A 19,184-nucleotide genomic window follows, 5' to 3' on the forward strand; every position below is an offset into this window, starting at 1 on the left:
GAAGCAAAGGAAAAATTCATGGTTTAATAAGGCTTGTATGGAAGCAAAGGCAATGAACATAAGGGCGTGGAGAAACTGCCGAAATAACAGAACAGCAGAAAGCAGAGAGAGATACCAGAGAACCAGGAATGAGTATGTTAGTGTGAGAAGAGAAGCAGAGAGACAGTTTGAAAATTACACAGCAAACAAAGCCAAGGCCGATCCAAAACTGCTCCACAGCCATATCAGGAGGAAAACAACAGCTAACTCGTGATGAAACTTGAAACGGGTGAGTACAGGTACACAGAGAATGACAAAGAGGTGTGTGAAGAACTCAACAAAGGTTCCAGGAGGTCTTTACAATAGAACGAGAGGAAGTTCTTGAACTAGGAGAGGTGGCAGTAAACCAGGAGGCCATGGAAGAGTTCGAAATTACCAGAGAAGAGGTAAAGAGTCATCTGTTGGATCTGGACGTAGTTCCAATATACAAAAAGGATGACAGGCAAGAGTCACTGAACTATAGGCCTGTGTTTTTAAAGTGTATACCATGCAAGGTGACGGAAAATATCGTGAGAAAAAACCTAGTAGCACATCTGGAGTGAAGGAACTTCGTGACACGCCACCGCATCGGTTCAGGGAGTGTAAATCTTACCTCACAGGTTTAATAAAACTCTATGATCAGGTGACAAAGATTAAGCAAGAAAGAGAAGGTTAGGCAGACTGCATCTTCTTGGACCGTCGAAAAGCCTTTGACACAATGCCCGATAAGAGGCTGGTGCATAAGTTGGAGAAACAGGCAATAGTAACTTGTAGGGTGCTCTAGTGGATAAGGGAGTACCTAGCAATAAGAAACAGAGAGTTACTGTGAGGGGTGAGACCTCAGATTGACGAGAAGTCACATGCAATGTTCCAAAGGGTTCTGTACTCGGACCTATCCTGTTTCTGATATACGTAAATGATCTTTCAGAAGGTTTACACTCATTCCTCTCAATGTTTGCTGATGATACCAAAATTATGAGGAGGATTAAGACAGAGGAAGACAGCAGGAGGCTTCAAGAAGATCTAGACAAACTGAATAATTGGTCCAACAAATGATTGTTAGAGTTTAACCCGAGTAAATGTCATGTAATGAAGATAGGTGTAGGGAGCAGAAGGCCAGATACAAGGTATCATTTGGGAGATGAATTTTTTTCTAGAATCAGAGAGAAAGAAAGACTTGATGGTTGATATCACGCCAGACCTGTCCCCCGAAGCCCTCATCAAGAGAATAACCTCAATGGCATATGCCAGGTTAGCCAATATAAGAACGGCCTTTAGAAACTTGTGTAAGGAATCATTCAGACATACCATGTATGTCAAACCAATCCTGGAGTATTCAGCTCCAGCCTGGATTCAATATCTTGTTAAGCATAAAACAAAATTGGAGAAGGCTCAGAAGTTTGCCACCAGACTAGACCCCGAACTGAGGGGCATGTGCTATGAGGAGAGATAACGACAATTAAACCTCACGTCGTTGGAAGACAGGAGAGTTATGGAGACATGATCACCACATACAAGATTCTCAAAGGAATTCATAGGGTAGACAACGCCAGTTTATTTAACACAAGGGGCACACGCACTAGGGGACACAGGTGGAAATTGAGTGCCCAAATGAGCCATACAGACCTTAGAAAAATATTTAGTTTCAGAATAGTTAATAAATGGAATGCATTAGGAAGTGATGTGATGGAGGCAGACTCCATACACAGTTTTAAATGTAGATATGATAAAGCCCAATAGGCTCAGGAACCTGTACACCTGTTGATTGACTGGTGAGAGGAGGGACCAAAGAGCCGAAGCTCAACCCCCGCCAGCACAACTAGGTGAGTACACACACACACACACACATATCACAAGACAAGTTAACACGCTCGTCTGGCTCCATCACGCCGGAGACGAGGGAGGTCAGAGGAGCTAACACACTCTGCAAAGATCAAAGCTTCGACTCATCTGTGTCATGTTTGGCCAGGAGTTCATCGTCGTCGTATTTAAACCTGGCGCCGAAGGCAACTGTGGAGGAGGAGGGAGGAAGAGTGTGCTCGACCCGGGCAGGAGATCATAGTGCCATGATGGTAATGGCGTTTGAGTCACATCAGGATGCCCAGTACTGAATATTTGCCTACTACATTAGTTAACAATTAATTTAAAAGATTATAAACAGAGTTAGCAAAGAATAAATAAATTCTCAAGGGCCATAACGAGGATTCGAACTTGCGTCCGAGAGGATTCCAGATGCTGCCTTAATCGACTGAGCTACGACATGGTCAAAAAGGTGTTGTGTAAAACCTTGGTTTGTGCCTCGGAGAGGCTGCATGATCCAGTAAATTCAGTAGAACTTCGGTTTCAACTCCTTTTGACCATGTCGTAGCTCAGTCGATTAAGGCAGCGTCTGGGATGCTCTCGGACGCAGGTTCGAATCCTCGTCACAGCCCTTGTGGATTTGTTCATTTGATGTATCACGCAAATGTGATTTCTGTGTTTTAGCAAAGAATACTTTATGACATGTATTTATTTTTAAATATCGTGCCGTAATGTATTGTTGTCGAAACGTCTTACATATGAAAGGAGTATGTTCTAGGGGAATCCGAGCCGAGAGAGAAATAATATGAAAACAATCTTGTCTTGAGAGAAAAGATCTGAAAGTTGGAGAAGTGAACAGAAACTGGGAGAAAATACATTACAAACAGTAAGATGATAAGAAGCCACACTACTGATATTAAGTTTCCAACACCAACAATGGGAATTACTGTTGCAATAATTCATAGCACTACTAGGTCTTGGTCACGTGTAAGCTTTCACTTTTAGACTTTCTTCATAAATTAGCAGCCAAAAAGTTTACTCCTAATGCAGCTTGCAACGGATGAATATCGCAGTCAACCTTCATTAGTATGCTCAAAGGTGAATCCTACTTTTTGTGATAAAGTTGCATATACTCAAATTATGCTTTCATATCGGTAACAGTCACTGAGAGGACCTAAAAATGTACATGCTGTCTCTCATTGCGTTACAGAAATATAACGACGATTCAAGACATAATTCTGGCTGGAACAAACCTCGTACTCAACGCAGTCAGCACACAGCCAACATACATAACCACTATCACAACAAACAGCACAATCACATCACTGATGCGTGACATTCTCTCAACACACTTCCGCCTCTCAAGTCATACTAACCCACTTTTAATTGTTCAATAAGGCTCAAGGATAATATGGATGTAATTGAGAGAAGGCAGAATGACTATATTTTGAAATAAGTTGATTTAATCAACTCAGGGTAAAAGTGTAGCCGGTTACTTTCCAACTTAGCGGAGAACAGCGCCGTGGTGTGGAGTAGTGGTGACAGAAACAAATCTGTGTGATTTGTTTCCTTTGGGACCGGGACTGGGGCCCTTGTGTGGTTGGTGCAAGGAGAGGGCACGTGTCCCCCATACTATACACTGCCAATGACCATAACTACTACAAACAACACTATCTCTCACTGACAACGTCGTCACCATTACAAGGACCAACATAACCGACTAACACTACCAACACTTACGTCACTTCAGGCATTACCATCGTCACCATCCACTGCTAACGCTACAACCACTTCAGGCAGCATCATCACCCCCTCACTCACTACCAACACCATCATCACCAATATTAACATCACAACTATCAACAAATAATAACAGCAACATTCCTACAACAAACCACCTACTATTCACACCACCAACACAAATACCAGCAGCACCATAACCCAATACAACCACCACCACCCACAACCACCCACAACCAACACCACCCACAAGCACCACCACTCACAACCACCACCACCAACACAAACACAAACAGGACCACCACAATAACACAAATTTCACTTCATAGTGTTCCCATTTCGCTTGAAAGCCAACTTATGCCCTATACCTCGCTTCCATTAAGTCCTGCCATGATATACCGTTAACCAATGGCTTTCTCTCGTACATCCTTAGCACTAATAGTATGTAAATGGCATGATAATGATATGTTAATGGGTGGGATGCTCGGGGTAGCCTATCACTGAGCAAACTAGAGCAGAGGCGGCCAGACGACTCCATGGATTATACAACCAAAGGATCCAGGCTGCACAAGACGGCCTCAGGCCACTGGTGGTCCAAGCAGCTAATCATGCAGGCTGCTTAGCATACAAGCAGCTCCAAGTGTAGGTTATACTTCACACAAAGAGTAGAGTGTAGATTCGTAAATGATTATATTTTGTTTAATATATATAAATATATATTAGTATAATATAATTTATATTATATAATTTTTAATTAAATATATATATATATATATATATATATATATATATATATATATATATATATATATATATATATATATATATATATATATATATATATATATATATAGAAGCTGGAAGGCTTCTGTGCTGGCTAGGGTTCGAGTCTCCTGGTGGGAAAGTGTTCTAAAGTTGTATACTTCACTCTCGTGTTTAGGAGAGTTGTGCCTTAAGCATAGACACAGTGTTCTCCCATATTAACAGGGACTTGATGAAATAAACGTATAAATGACCCCTCACTTGCTCTAGTGCTCTTGGGAGGTGGTGATCTTTGGGGTATATAAATACTCCGAAATTACCATCTCTTTTAAGGGTCTGAGCAGGTGGTGGAGCGGGTTAAGGCGTACCTGTTATGCCAGTTGCTGGAAGGCTTCTGTGCTGGCTAGGGTTCGAGTCTCTTTGTGGGAAAGTGTTCTAAAGTTGTATAATTCACTCTCGTGTTTAGGAGAGTTGTGCCTTAAGCATAGACACAGTGTTCTCCCATATTAACAGGGACTTGATGAAATAAACGTATAAATGACCCCTCACTTGCTCTAGTGCTCTTGGGACGTGGTGATCTTTGGGGTATATAAATACTCCGAAATTACCATCTCTTTTAAGGGTCTGAGCAGGTGGTGGAGCGGGTTAAGGCGTACCTGTTATGCCAGTTGCTGGAAGGCTTCTGTGCTGGCTAGGGTTCGAGTCTCCTGGTGGGAAAGTGTCCTAAAGTTGTATACTTCACTCTCGTGTTTAGGAGAGTTGTGCCTTAAGCATAGACACAGTGTTCTCCCATATTAACAGGGACTTGATGAAATAAACGTATAAATGACCCCTCACTTGCTCTAGTGCTCTTGGGAGGTGGTGATCTTTGGGGTATATAAATACTCCAAAATTACCATCTCTTTTAAGGGTCTGAGCAGGTGGTGGAGCGGGTTAAGGCGTACCTGTTATGCCAGTTGCCTTCCAGCAACTGGCATAACATATATATATATATATATATATATATATATATATATATATATATATATATATATATATATATATATATATATATATATATATATTATATATATATAATATATATATATTATATATATTATATATATATTATATATATATAAATATATATATATATATATATATATATATATATATATATATATATATATATATATATATATATATATATATATATATATTAGTATATTTTGGTAGCAGTCTTTCCTGTAGACATATATTATTAAATATGACCGAAAAAGTAAGATTAATAATTCTAACACGAATTTTCTTAATGTTTCTTATATTTTTTTTCACTGTTGATGGTAACTGAAAAATCAATTCTTCAAAATTCATTTTTATTTCTAGCCTGACACGACACTTGAGCGCGTTTCGTAAAACTTATTACATTTTCAAAGACTTTAGTTTACACACACACACACACACACATATATATATATATATATATATATATATATATATATATATATATATATATATATATATATATATATATATATATATATATATATATATATATATATATATATATATATATATACAAGAGGAGTGTTGTTAACGCATATGTCGACCGTGCTCTCAGCCACAGCTCAGAATGGAAACAAGTCGACGAAGAACTCTGTAGGGTAAGGCAGGTCGTAGTCAATAACGGCTTCTCCAATGGTTTCGTCGAAGACATCATAAGAAGGAAAGTGAAAAGCCATGCAACCTCTGAAGAGACAACTAACACAACACCTATACCCCCTATTAGACTATTTTACAGGAACTTCTTTTCCACAGCTCATAAAACGGAGGAAAAGGTCCTGAAAGATATTGTTAATAGAAACGTTATCTCTACAGACAAAAATCAGAGGATACAACAGACGATTTACTATAAAACCAGAAAAACGGCCAGCCTACTCATGAGAAACTCTCCAGACACAAAACAGAACGCTTTAAAAGAGACTAACGTCGTCTATGCCTTCAAATGCCCACTTGGGGACTGTAAGCTCCAAAAAACCCAGTATATAGGCAAGACAACAACATCTCTTTCTAGGCGTTTAACGATGCATAAGCAACAGGGCTCCATTAAGGAACATATAATCTCTTCCCACAACCAAACCATCGCCAGAGAAATCCTAGTAAACAACACAGAAATCATCGATAGATACAGCGATAGCAGGCGGCTTGACGTTTGCGAGGCACTACACATCAAGAAGTCAACACCAGCAATCAACAGCCAATTATTGCACAACTATATTCTACCCACCTCAAGACTCCGCTCCAATATAGAAGCATCAAGAAATATGGACCAATAGGCTTTCTACAAACACTTCTATTCAATACCCATTGTTTCTGTTCTGTCTTGTGTTGATACTTTTAATACCCTATTAATATCCCCTCTTGTTCTGTCTTGTGTTAATGCCACATCACCCCTCCCACCTCACTCAAATGTAGATATAAAATCAGAGATACGTAAGTTCTAATCAGTTGTGTATTTGTGAAGTCTTTGAAAATGTAATAAGTTTTACGAAACGCGCCCGTGTCGCGTCAGACTAGAAATAAAAATGAATTTTGGAGAAGTGATTTTTGATTTACCTCCAACAGTGAAGCGTAATGTACGAAAGATTGAGAAAATTCGTGTTAGAATTATTAATCTTACTTTTTCGGTCATATTTAATAATATATGTCTACAGGAAAGACTGCTGCCAAAATATACTAATATATATATATATATATATATATATATATATATATATATATATATATATATATATATATATATATATATATAATGGTAAAAAAGAAGGATGGCAAGAGAAACTGAACAAAAGACTAGTTTCACTAATAAGCTTTCGCTACAAGGTGCTGAAGAGAATTAACAGAAGACCACTTTGAGAATATATATATATAAATTGTGCATTGTATCTGAACACCAAAGTGGGCTCAGTAAAGGAAAATGATGCCTATTGAATCTATTTGTGTTTTATGACCAAATAACAATGACCAAACATGAGAGAGAAGGGTTCGCTAACAGGGACTTCAATTATTGTCAGATGTGCTCGTCACCATCCCGCATAAAGGCTCTAATGTAGACATAAAAATATATTTAGTCTAACTCGAAGGGTTACACATCAAAAGGATATCGTCAGAACTTCCTATAGAAATTTGTGTAGGGAATCATTTACAACATTGTATTCCACACATGTCAGACCAATTTCGGAGTATGCCAGACGATGTTGGGGAAGGTTCATACGCATGCCACTAGACTAGTTCCAGAACTAAGAGCTATGAGTTACGAGGAAAGGCTGCGTGAATTGCATCTCACCTCACTGGAAAACAGAAGAGTTAGGGGAGACAATTTTTCTATATAAAAAATTCTTAGGGGAATTGACAGGGTAGATAAAGACATTTGTTAACATGGGTGGTACTCGCAAAAGGGTATACAGGTGGAAACTAAGTACCCAAATGACCTACTGAAACATTAGAAGGATTTTTTTTCAGTGTCGGAGTAGTTAACAGATGGAATGCATTAGGCAGTGATGTGGTGGAGGCTGAATCCATACACAGTTTCAAATGTAGACGGGAAAGAGCCTAGTTGGCTCAGGAATCTGTACACCAGATGAGAGGTGGGACAAAAGAGTCAAATCTCAACCCCTGTCAGCACAATTACATAAGTACGCACGTTCGCGCACATACACACACACATCCTCCAGATGCAGCCCACAGTAGTTGTCTAACTCTAAGGTACAATTTTCACTGATAGGTGAACAGATAAACAAGATGAAAAGAAACGTTGCACAAATGTTCATGTCCTGCCACAGGGATTAAAGAAGTGATCAATTTAGACAATTTAGATAACTGGATCATAGTATTTGTATTTTAGGGTATATTGGATAGGATTCACCAAAATGGCCATCATATTAAGTGTTGGAAAATTAGCTAACTTCAGTTCCTGGGCTCCGCCTTTCAGTCGATTATCGATTGCAATGATTCCTGGTCCACGTACCTCACATAATCATGAATCTATGGATTGAGATTGCCAGATGTTATTTCTGTTTTCATATCAACTAACTAGTGCTTTATTCCATTCCTAAGGCTCAACTGAGTGCGTAGTTTCCACCCCATACACTCTCGATACTCAAATGGGCAATCAGAAATAAATGACATCATGATTTTGAAAATAAATTTTAAAACTATTAATCTTGTATTGACATTCAAAAATGACACCTAAAAATAACTAAACAAGTAATGCCATTACGAGTAACGCAAGAACGAACATTTTTTAAATATTTGCCGAAATATACGATAATTTAGTGCCGTTTCCTATATAAAAACGCTGCATATAACGCGGTTTGCCAATAACACATTTGCTGAAGTTACAAAAAATCGTTGGGAATTGACAGGTTTCAGCACAGCGAGTTGCGATTGGTCGGTTCAGGTAAACATTTCATTGCTTTATATCAATGTTGATTCAGCGTGTCAGTCTCCTTGTTAAAACAGGATTGGCTGGAGCTAAAAGGTTCAACTAGCTGGTTTGGAGGGAATTGGCGGGGCTTGTTTAATAGTTACTAAAGTCGGTTGCTTACTATGTGCCCTCTAGTTAACAAAACTAGAGTCACCTTGAAGAACCAGTCTTCTCCCAAGTAATCCTACGGGAATATAAAACTTGCTAACGAATTACCAATTACTGTCTTAAATATACATCACAATGCAGCTGCAGCCTGCAACAGCTGGACGCTTGTCAACATAAAATACTGATTGATTGCAAAAGGTATATATTGGTACTGCAGTTTGTGCAACGTTAGGCTTAACAAAAGTGTTCAGGTAACTAAAATATGAATAAAATGTTCTGGGATGCGCGCAATGATCATGAGATGGTTTTCTGACTTCCTAAACTAGTTTAAGATGACTATATTACTCTAGGCAGTTAGCGCATATAGCTAGGGGTACCGGGGTATCTAGGGGTACCGGGGTATCTAGGGGTACCGGGGTTTTTAGGGGTACCGGGGTATCTAGGGGTACCGAGGTATCTAGGGGTATCGGGGTATCTAGGGGGACCAGGGTATCTAGGGGTACCGGGGTATCTAGGGGGACCAGGGTATCTAGGAGCACGGGGGTATCTAGGGGTACCGGGGTATCTAGGGGTACCGGGGTATTTAGGGGCACCGGGGTATCTAGGGGTACCGGGGGATGTGAGAAGCACGATGCTTCTCACATCCCAAAGTCTGTGAATCTAATCACTCATAGTGCTTTTAGATCACATCCCCATGACACAACTGTGATATTTCTGGGACGCTCAGGTATTTTTTATCTCAATTAACATTATCCACAACCATCTCTGCAAGGAAATTCCTGGTGGAATCACGTTAAGTGCAGTAACTATGAGTGAGATGATCATGGAACGGGCTCAGCAATCTTGCTCTTCACAGTCCAGTTATTGCATATGCGAACCTGTCACAGACCGATATTCCTCCACCATCTGTCTCTAGCTCAGATGAACTACCATGTTTGCGAATTTACCTTGTGACGATAATCTCCTTCAAGAGATTGAGCCTGCTCTTCCCTCCAAAAATACGTCGATACATCTATATAAAACTACTATGGAAGAAATGTCCAACAACGACAACAACATCTCCAAGGTTTGCCAGAGCGCAAAACGTATGCAGCCAAGAACACCTGCTTCACCTCAAACCGCCAAACTACCTGTCTTGTTGCCGGCTCCTCGCTGATTGGCCGCCGGTCCAGCTGCTACTACACTCACCCACCATACTACTTGATGTCTGGGGCCGCCACGACCTCAGTCCTCAGAATATTCAGTGCTTTCATACGGTTAACACTTCTTCCTGGTAGACTAAAGCTTTGGCTTACGTGTACTAAGAGAGGTGATAGCTTAAAGCCAATATTCCTGCACCAATATTTACGTTATTTGCACTTCTTGTTATTGCTCACTTGTCTTAACGTAACTTTTCACTTTGTCATTTAAATTATTCTTATTATTTTGATTGATTGATTTTATTATACGAATTTGTATGTCCATTTTATTCATGTTTTGTTTATTTAACGTAATTAAAATTTCATTGTTAAAGTTTACTTGTGTTTTGTGTGTCTTCTCCTTACCTTACCACAGACGAAGTTCCAGATTTTCTATTTTTTTTAATACTATGTGACGAGGCCATACCCCTAGCTTTGAACAGCCGAACACCAACGCGTTACCGTCACAACCTCAAATTTAGAGCTGAAATGACATTTCTTATCTCATAACTAAGATTTGACTCACGATGTTATTATCGATCTCGGCAGATATCTCCCACCAATATCTCTCTAATACTACTGCTCACCTCAACACAGCCTCCTCCTCCTTCACCACACCCATCACACTCAGCCCCTTTATATCTACTTTCATCTGTATGGTCATCAACACATCCCTCCATACAGCACTCCTTACATTATAAGGCACATTACCCCTGCTCGTTTGACCTCACCACTACACCATACTCACCTCACAACTCCCCCATCATCACTATACCTGACATCATCAGTATTGTATTGTAGTAAATATTGACCATAGTAATGTTAACGTCAATACAATCCGGCCGTCAATGAAGAGTATCTCTACACACTCAACATACAGATCAAATTCGCTTACGAGATCAAATTAAAGCATCAATTCGGAAGTTGTTTACCTTAGAGCTTAGAATCACTTGCTGTAAATTGGAGCCAAATCGGATTATTGCAAAATTTTAGGCCCTAAATGTTGAGGTAAATTGAATTTTATCCCATTCGCTAGAAAACTGAGATACGGGGCGACAGCAACATGCTGCGAAAATTAAAAAATTAACATGCATCAATACACAATTTTGGGCATTAATGTCAGCTATGCTCTTGTTATTCATCACTTGCCCGACAATTGCTAAAATTGGATTTGATTCAGAATTTACACTAATTTATATAGTTCGCCGAACTTGTCTAAAAAATTATCATGTAAACATTGTTTTCTAGTAAGTTGCTTAAGTTTAAGTAAGTTTCTAGTAAGTTTTCTACGTAAAGTTAATATTCCTTACGCTTGACGGAGTCGCGAATTACTGATAATTAAAAGAGGAAATTCGACATGGGCAAAACTTTCCCTATTATTTCCACAATAGGGAAATATATTATAATAATATATAATATAGGGAAATAATATTTCATCCTATAAGAAAATGTAACTAACAGAGAATGATACTAACTTGTTAAACACAGACCCCAGGTTAGATTTTGTCATACGCATCAGAGACCAATATAATTAACACTTAACGAGACAAATCTTACTCACATTTAACGGACACCTCGACGCGAGCGGACACAGCGGGAGGAACCCCGTTGGAGGCCACACACAGGAAGGCGCCGCTCTCCTCCCGACTGACAGAGATCAACTGGAGACGCGCCCCACCAGCTTCTCTCACTGCGGGGGATAATAATGTTCTGTGTTAGTGGTGAGCAACGTGTATAACAGTGAGAGTCTGTGGAGGGGTGCATGAAGAACATGAAGAGTCTAGGGTGAGGAACACGAGAACATGGAGAGTCTGGGGTGAGGAACATGAGAACATGGAGAGTCTAGGGTGAAGAACATGAGAACATGTTCTCAAGAGATGGAAAAAAGCTATTATGTTCAAATGGGTTTCAACAGGCCTTCAATACTGGAATGGAAGGGAATTACCAGAAAACGCCAAATATATTGTCTGTGTAGAAAACGAGTGTATAGCACTTGGGAAGGGATCAAAACAAGGATTTGGGATGGGACGGGGGGAAGGAATGATGCCCAACCACTTGAACGGTCGGGGATTGAACGCCGACCTGCATGAAGCGAGACCGTCGCTTCACGTCCAGCCCAAGTGGTTGTAATATTGGAGTATATTGCAGTCTTTCATTACTGGAGATATGTTGCAAGCCTACAACACTGGAGACATATTGCTAGCATACAAAACAAGAGATATGTTGCAAGTATACAACATTGGAAATATGTTGCAAGCCTTTGGTTTTAGAGATAAACTGCATATATATTGTACCAAATTAAAATTGGAAATATCTTTTTGTTATCAAGCAATCGGATTTGAAGTGACTCTCATATGCCAACGTTGAGAAAGTCAGCGAGCCAATCTTTGAGTAGCGTCAAGATTACTCTGACGAATAAAATTGCAAGAAAAGATCTAAAACAAAGCATTTGGTGGCAAACCTTAGGAGCAGAGTGTCGTCAGCAGCTGCTGTGAGACTAAATTTACTTCTAACTGCCGCAAGAAGACGTAAGTTTTGTGACACTATGTTGAGAAGATTGCTTAAATATTGGAGAAAGCTAGAAAATCTTTTCCTCACGACTCAAACAATCGAGTCTGATTTCAGTGACCGAACAAGTCTTCACAGCGACCGAACAAGTCTTCACAGCGACCGAACAAGTCTTCACAGCGACCGAACAAGTCTTCACAGCGACCGAACAAGTCTTCACAGTGACCGAGTCAGTGTTCACAGTGACCGAGTCAGTGTTCACAGTGACCGGATGGAATGTATTAGGCAGTGATGTGGTGGAGGCTGACTCCCTACACAGTATAAAATGTAGATATGACAGAGCCCAGTAGGCTCAAGAATCTGTACGCCAGTTGATCGACAGTTGAGAGGCGGGACCAAAGAGCAAAAGCTCAACCCACGCAAGCAAAAATAGGTGAGTACACACACACAGTGACCCCTGAAGCTCATATCAAGAGGATAACATCAACAGCATATGCCAGGCTGGCCAACATAAGAACTGCATTTAGAAACTTGTGTAAGAAATCATTCAGAACTTTGTATACCACCTATGTCAGACCAATCCTGGAGTATGCAGCCCCAGCATGGAGTCCATAGCTAGTGAAGCATAAGACTAAACTGGAAAAGGTTCAAAGGTTTGCCACCAGACTTGTACCCGGGCTGAGAGGTATGAGCTACGAGGAGAGACTACGGGAATTAAACCTAACTTCGGTGGAAGACAGAAGAGTTAGGGGGGGGGGGGACACGATCACTAAATACAAGATTCTCAAAGGAATTGATAGGGTAGATCAAGACAAGCTGTTTAACACAAGGGACACACGCACTAGGGAACACACGTGAAATTGAGCGCCCAAATGAGCCACAGAGATATTAGAAAGAACCCATTCTTAGTGTCAGAGTGGTTGACAAATGGAATGTATTAGGGTGTGATGTGGTGGAGGCTGACTCCATACACAGTTTCAAGTGTAGATATGATAGAGTCCAATAGGCTCAGGAACCATTACATCAGTGGATTGACAGTTAAGAGGCGGGACCAAAGAGCCAGAGCTCAACCCCCGCAAGCACAACTAGGTGAGTACTCCCAAATAGGTGATTTTTCACACACACACGTAAACATTTTACTGCGGCCCAGATATATACGTAATATGCAGCAGAGTAAAGTGTGTACCTTCCCGCCGTGTGTGTTAGTGAAGGAGAAGGTGGTAGTGGCAGTGTTGCAGGTGGGTAGGGGGGGGGGGGGTGGTCCTGTCGGTGGTGGCAGTGTTGCAGGTGGGTGGGGGGGGGGGGTGGTCCTGTCGGTGGTGGCAGTGTTGCAGGTGGGGGGGGGGAGGGGGTGGTGGTCCTGTCGGTGGTGGCAGTGTTACAGGTGATTGCAGGGCTGAATATGCCTTATGAGCCTCAACATGAGGTCTGGTGAAGAGTGAAGGAATGTCGTCTGGTGAAGAGTGAAGGAATGTCGTCTGGTGAAGAGTGAAGGAATGTCGTCTGGTGAAGAGTGAAGGAATGTCGTCTGGTCTGGGAAATATGAATGAGTTGCCCAATCTCTGCTACCCGAAAATGGTCTGCGGGGCTGGGAGAAGGAAGGAAGGAGAAATAGTAATGAGTGTCAAGCAAGGCGGGAAAGGGAATGACGATGACGAAGAGGGAGACGGATGGACAGGAATGGGGTCGGAGCGGGCAAAAAGACATATTCGAAGGCTAGACTGGGACCGTTGGGACATGGAGATGGACGCAGGTAGCGAGAAGAAAGGAGGAGGAAGAGGGGAAGACAGGAGGAAGTGAGAGAGTAAAGGAAGGGAACATGGAATGGACAGAGGAGGCGGGGAAGAGGACAACATGGTCTCTCTATCACGCCCGACTGTCTTTGTTTAGAGGAAATATTTATTGTATATTAACACCCTATCCAGGGTCTGTGTGCGACCAACCCCTGTCTCTGTCGCATACATCACTTCTATCATACTGTGTATTATCATAATGTGTGTTATCATACTGTGTATTATCATACTGTGTATTATCATACTGTGTGTTATCATACTGTGTATTATCATACTGTGTATTATTATTGTGTATTATCATACTGTGTATTATCATACTGTGTATTATCATACTGTGTGTTATCATACTGTGTATTATCATACTGTGTATTATCATACTGTGTATTATCATGCTGTGTATTATCATATTGTGTGTTATCATACTGTATATTAACATACTGTGTATTATCATACTGTGTATTATCATACTGTGTATTATCATACTGTGTATTATCATATTGTGTGTTATCATACTGCATATTATCATACTGTGTATTATCATACTGTGTATTATCATACAATGTATTATCATTCTGTGTATTATCGTACTGTGTATTATCATACTGTGTATTATCATACTGTGTATTATCATACTGCGGAAGTAATAGTAATGTCTATTCACAAACATAATAACACAGTATAAAACCCCACACTTATGTTACACACAGAAATCACAATAGCGTGATGCATCAAATGAACAAATCCACAAGGGCCGTGACGAGGATTCGAACCTTCGTCCGAGATGATCCCAGACGCTGCCTTAATGGACTGAGCTACGACATGGTAAAAGACAACCGCGTATCATCAGAACTCTCCACCTCGACGATGGCCGCGGCACCAAAGGTCTGGGATCCTCTCGGACGTAGGTTCGGACCCTCGTCACGGCTCTTGTGGCTTTGCCCACACACATATGTATTTGTGAGAATTATGTAAATAAATTACAATGTCACCAGATTACTGTGGTGTAATGTCTTCCATGGAATTATGACCATGTGTCCCTTCTGTAATCCAGCTGTTCTGGGAACTGGAGTTGTTATTACTAAAGGTGTTCATTAGGATGTTATTCCTCGTAACCCTCTCCATACTCCCAAGGAACGCAGTTAATGGGACTGCTTTCATTCATTCATTTATTGAGATCTAATTTGATTTAATTTAGAATCATTTATAATTCACTCAGAATCATTCACTTGGAATCAAGAGTAATTAAAATCTACTCTTGGACAATCTACTCTCCCAGGACAACCTACTCTCCCAACACATTCACTCATGTTTTGTAGAAACAAATATATTCCAACCTAACCAAATCTCCTAATCTAACCTAACCTAACCTACAAGACGCCTAACCATACGCAAAACTATTATGTATATAAATAAAAATGGAAACATTCGATTGTTCAAAATCGCTAATCTCTGAAAGTTCTTCATCGATTGCTTTGAAATTTTCACAAAACATTCCATTCGCATCTGAGCGGGTTTATATATATATATTATATAGATGTCACGTCTGTGACGGAAGAAAACATGTTTTTTTGAAAAACTGTTTTTTTCATGAGTTTTACATGTGAGTGAAATATTCGAAACCTCTTTACCGATTGCTTTGAAATTTTGACACAACGTTGCATTTGAATAGGCGCGTGTTTTTATATACCTACTTTATACATGCCTCACCTGTGACCGGAAAAAACATTCTATTTTTGAAAAACAATGCTATCTGTTAGACGTAAGAGCAACACACGCTGTAATCTCCGAAAGTTCTTCACCGATTGCTTTGAAATTTTGACTCAATGTTCCATTCGAATACACGCATGTTTTTTTTATATCTACTATATAGATATATAGTATAGATGTGATAAGTAAAAACATGTTTTTTTTAAACAGCGCCATCTGGTCCTCGCAAGAGCAACACATGCTATACTAAATATGTTACGATTCCATTTCAATGTTTCTGATTGCATTGGTAAATGGAATTTTCATAGATTTCGATTTATTTTCATTTTGATTTAATTATTTTGTGGGATATTTTGTTGGAATTGATCTGTGTTGATTACCATACCGTTCATTTTGTGAGTATAAATATAGATGCCATACTTGTGACAGGTAAATCCATGCTTTGTTTGAAAAACAGCGCCATCTGTTGCACGTAAAAGCAACACTCGCTATACTAAATATGTTATGATTAAATTTCAGTGTTTCCGATTGCATTGATAAATAGAAATTTCATAGATTTCTATATATTTTCATTTTGATTTCATTATTTTGTTTGGCATTGCCTTGGAATTGAGCTTTGTTGTTTACCATTCCTTTCATTTCATGAGTATAGTTTATTTTTTTATTTTTTTCATTTGGGATTTAACTGTTCTTCTTATTTTTCAGTGATGGGAACATCAGATCATTTGATTTTCCCAATTTTCTGAAGAGAATACCAGATCATTTAGGAATGCATCAGACAAGGGAGTGGGGAATGGTGCTGAGGACAAGGGGACGGGAGTGAGGGATTGTGAGGGAAAAAGAGGGGAGAGGGGAGCGGGTAATGGTGGGAAGGACAAGGGAACGAGGGAGTTGGAGATGGTGGGGACGAGGGGAGGGGGGAATAGAGAATGGGGGAGGATAAGGGGACAGGAGAGTGGGGGATGGTGGGGGTGGAAGAGGGGCAAGGGGAGGGGGCAATGGTAGGAAGGACGAGAGGATGGTGGAGTGGTGAATGGTAGGGAAAACGAGGGGACATTGGAGTGGGTAATGGTGGGGAACACAAGGGGATGGAGGAGGGGGGAATGGTGGAGAGGACGAGGGGATGGGGGAAATGGGGAGGATTGGGGGACAGGGGAAAGTTGCTGTGGCCGGGTACTGCTAGTATTTAATAAAATAAAAGTGTCTTGGAGAAAGTGTCGAGTTTGATCACATAGTCTCAAACAGTGCTATTGGGTCGTTCACCGCTTGGACGAGCACAGGCTGAGGATGGGTTGAGGAGGGTAGTAAAGCCTCAGTTTTCAATTATGGAAGCTTTATGCGGTCTTTTTTAGCTCGACTAACAAGTAGGAAGTGATCCAGAAGCACATACATGAACCTAAAAAAATAAATACATATATTTTCTTAAACAAGAATACATAAAGACACGTGAATAAATACAAGGAACGAGTATAGATATACATACCCCCTAGGCGCAGAACCGATCACAAAAGCCTGGGCGCCGGACGTAGGCAGATAAAGAAGGACAATAGACGTAAGGAGAAGTAACTCAGGTGATCATTTGCATGGAAGAGTTGGGGTGGGCGGCGGTGATAGACTGAGCCAACACACACACACCGCCCCACCAATATGCAAAAGCGAAAAGGGAGAATTCATGGGAGGAACTACGATGCACGGTGCAATATTTCCCGTAAAGAATGGCGACTGGAGTTATGTTAGGGTGGGAGTGGTTTGTTGAGGGAGGGGGGGGGGAGGGAGGTGGGAGAGAGAAGGTGGGAGAGAGATGGGAGGGGGACGGGGGAGGGGGGGGGGGAGAAAGCGTGAGGAATCAACTCATTGTTTTCTGCGGTGGAGATGTGTAGAGACGAGGGAGAAAATTGACAAATACTCCCACACACGTATATCTTACGCACGCACGCACACACACACACACATGTGTACTCACCTAACTGTGCTTGCGAGGGTTGAGCTCCGGCTCTTTGATCTCGCCTCTCAACCGTCAATCAACAGGTGTACAGGTTCCTGAACCTATTGGGCTCTATCATATCTACACTTAAAACTGACAAGTGTATATGTGTGTGTGTGTATGTGCACACACATATGTTATGTTGGCTAACATAAGAACCTATAGAACTCCAAACCTGGAGTATGCGGCTCCAGCATGGAGTCCATATCTAGTCAAGCATAAGACTAAACTGGAACAGGTTCAAAGGTTTGACCCCAGACTAGTTCCCGAGCTGAAAGGTATGAGCTACGAGGAGAGCCTACGGGAATTAAACCTCACTTCGTTGGGAGACAGAAGAGTTAGGGGGGACATGATCACCACATTCAAGATTCTCAAGGGAATCGATAGGCTAGATAAAGACAGGCAATCTAACACAAGGGGCACACGCACTAGGGGACACTGGTGGAAACTGAATGCCCAAATGAGCCACAGAGATATTAGAAAGAACTTTTATAGTGTCAGAGTGGTTGACAAATGGAAAGCATTAGGAAGTGATGTGGTGGAGGCTGACTCCATACACAGTTTCAAGTGTAGATATGACAGAGCCCAATAGGCTCAAGAACCTGTACACCTGTTGATTGACGGTTGAGAGGCGGGACAAAAGAACCAGAGCTCAACCCCCACAAGCACAATTAGGTAAGTATATATATATATACCCCAGGCCATATATATATATATATATATATATATATATATATATATATATATATATATATATATATATATATATATATATATATATATATATATATATATATATATATGCGTCAAGCTTGAATGGTCCCTATTTCAATGTGAACCAGACTACTTTTCTCCCCTGAAGGATTCGAACCCGGTCAACCAGGGCCTCCATGCCTCCTTGTCATATCCAGTACTATAACCACTCTGTCAGCTGACTGTACAAAAGTCGTCTGACTCTTAGCTCAACACCTGCCAGCTCTCGTGAAAAATTTGAATGGTCCCTAGCTTGAATAATCCCAAGCTTGAATGGTCCCTTAGCTTGAATGTTCCCAAGCTTGAATGGTCCCTTAGCTTGAATGGTCCCAAGCTTGAATGGTTCCAAGCTTGAATGGTCCCAAGCT

At 40.7% G+C, this 19,184-nt stretch overlaps 1 protein-coding gene across 1 annotated transcript in view; it reads right to left on the reverse strand.

Annotated features, from left to right (window-relative positions):
• LOC123773060 (uncharacterized) overlaps window positions 1–19,184 on the reverse strand; it is a 161,223-nt gene that overhangs the window by 97,692 nt on the left and 44,347 nt on the right. Inside the window, exon 5 of the mRNA XM_069315198.1 lies at window positions 11,633–11,761. Coding sequence (XP_069171299.1) covers window positions 11,633–11,761 — 129 coding nt within the window. The remainder of the gene's footprint in view (window positions 1–11,632; window positions 11,762–19,184) is intronic.

The sequence above is a fragment of the Procambarus clarkii genome, chromosome 81 (genome assembly GCF_040958095.1).
Source record: "Procambarus clarkii isolate CNS0578487 chromosome 81, FALCON_Pclarkii_2.0, whole genome shotgun sequence".
Lineage (NCBI taxonomy): Eukaryota > Metazoa > Arthropoda > Malacostraca > Decapoda > Cambaridae > Procambarus > Procambarus clarkii.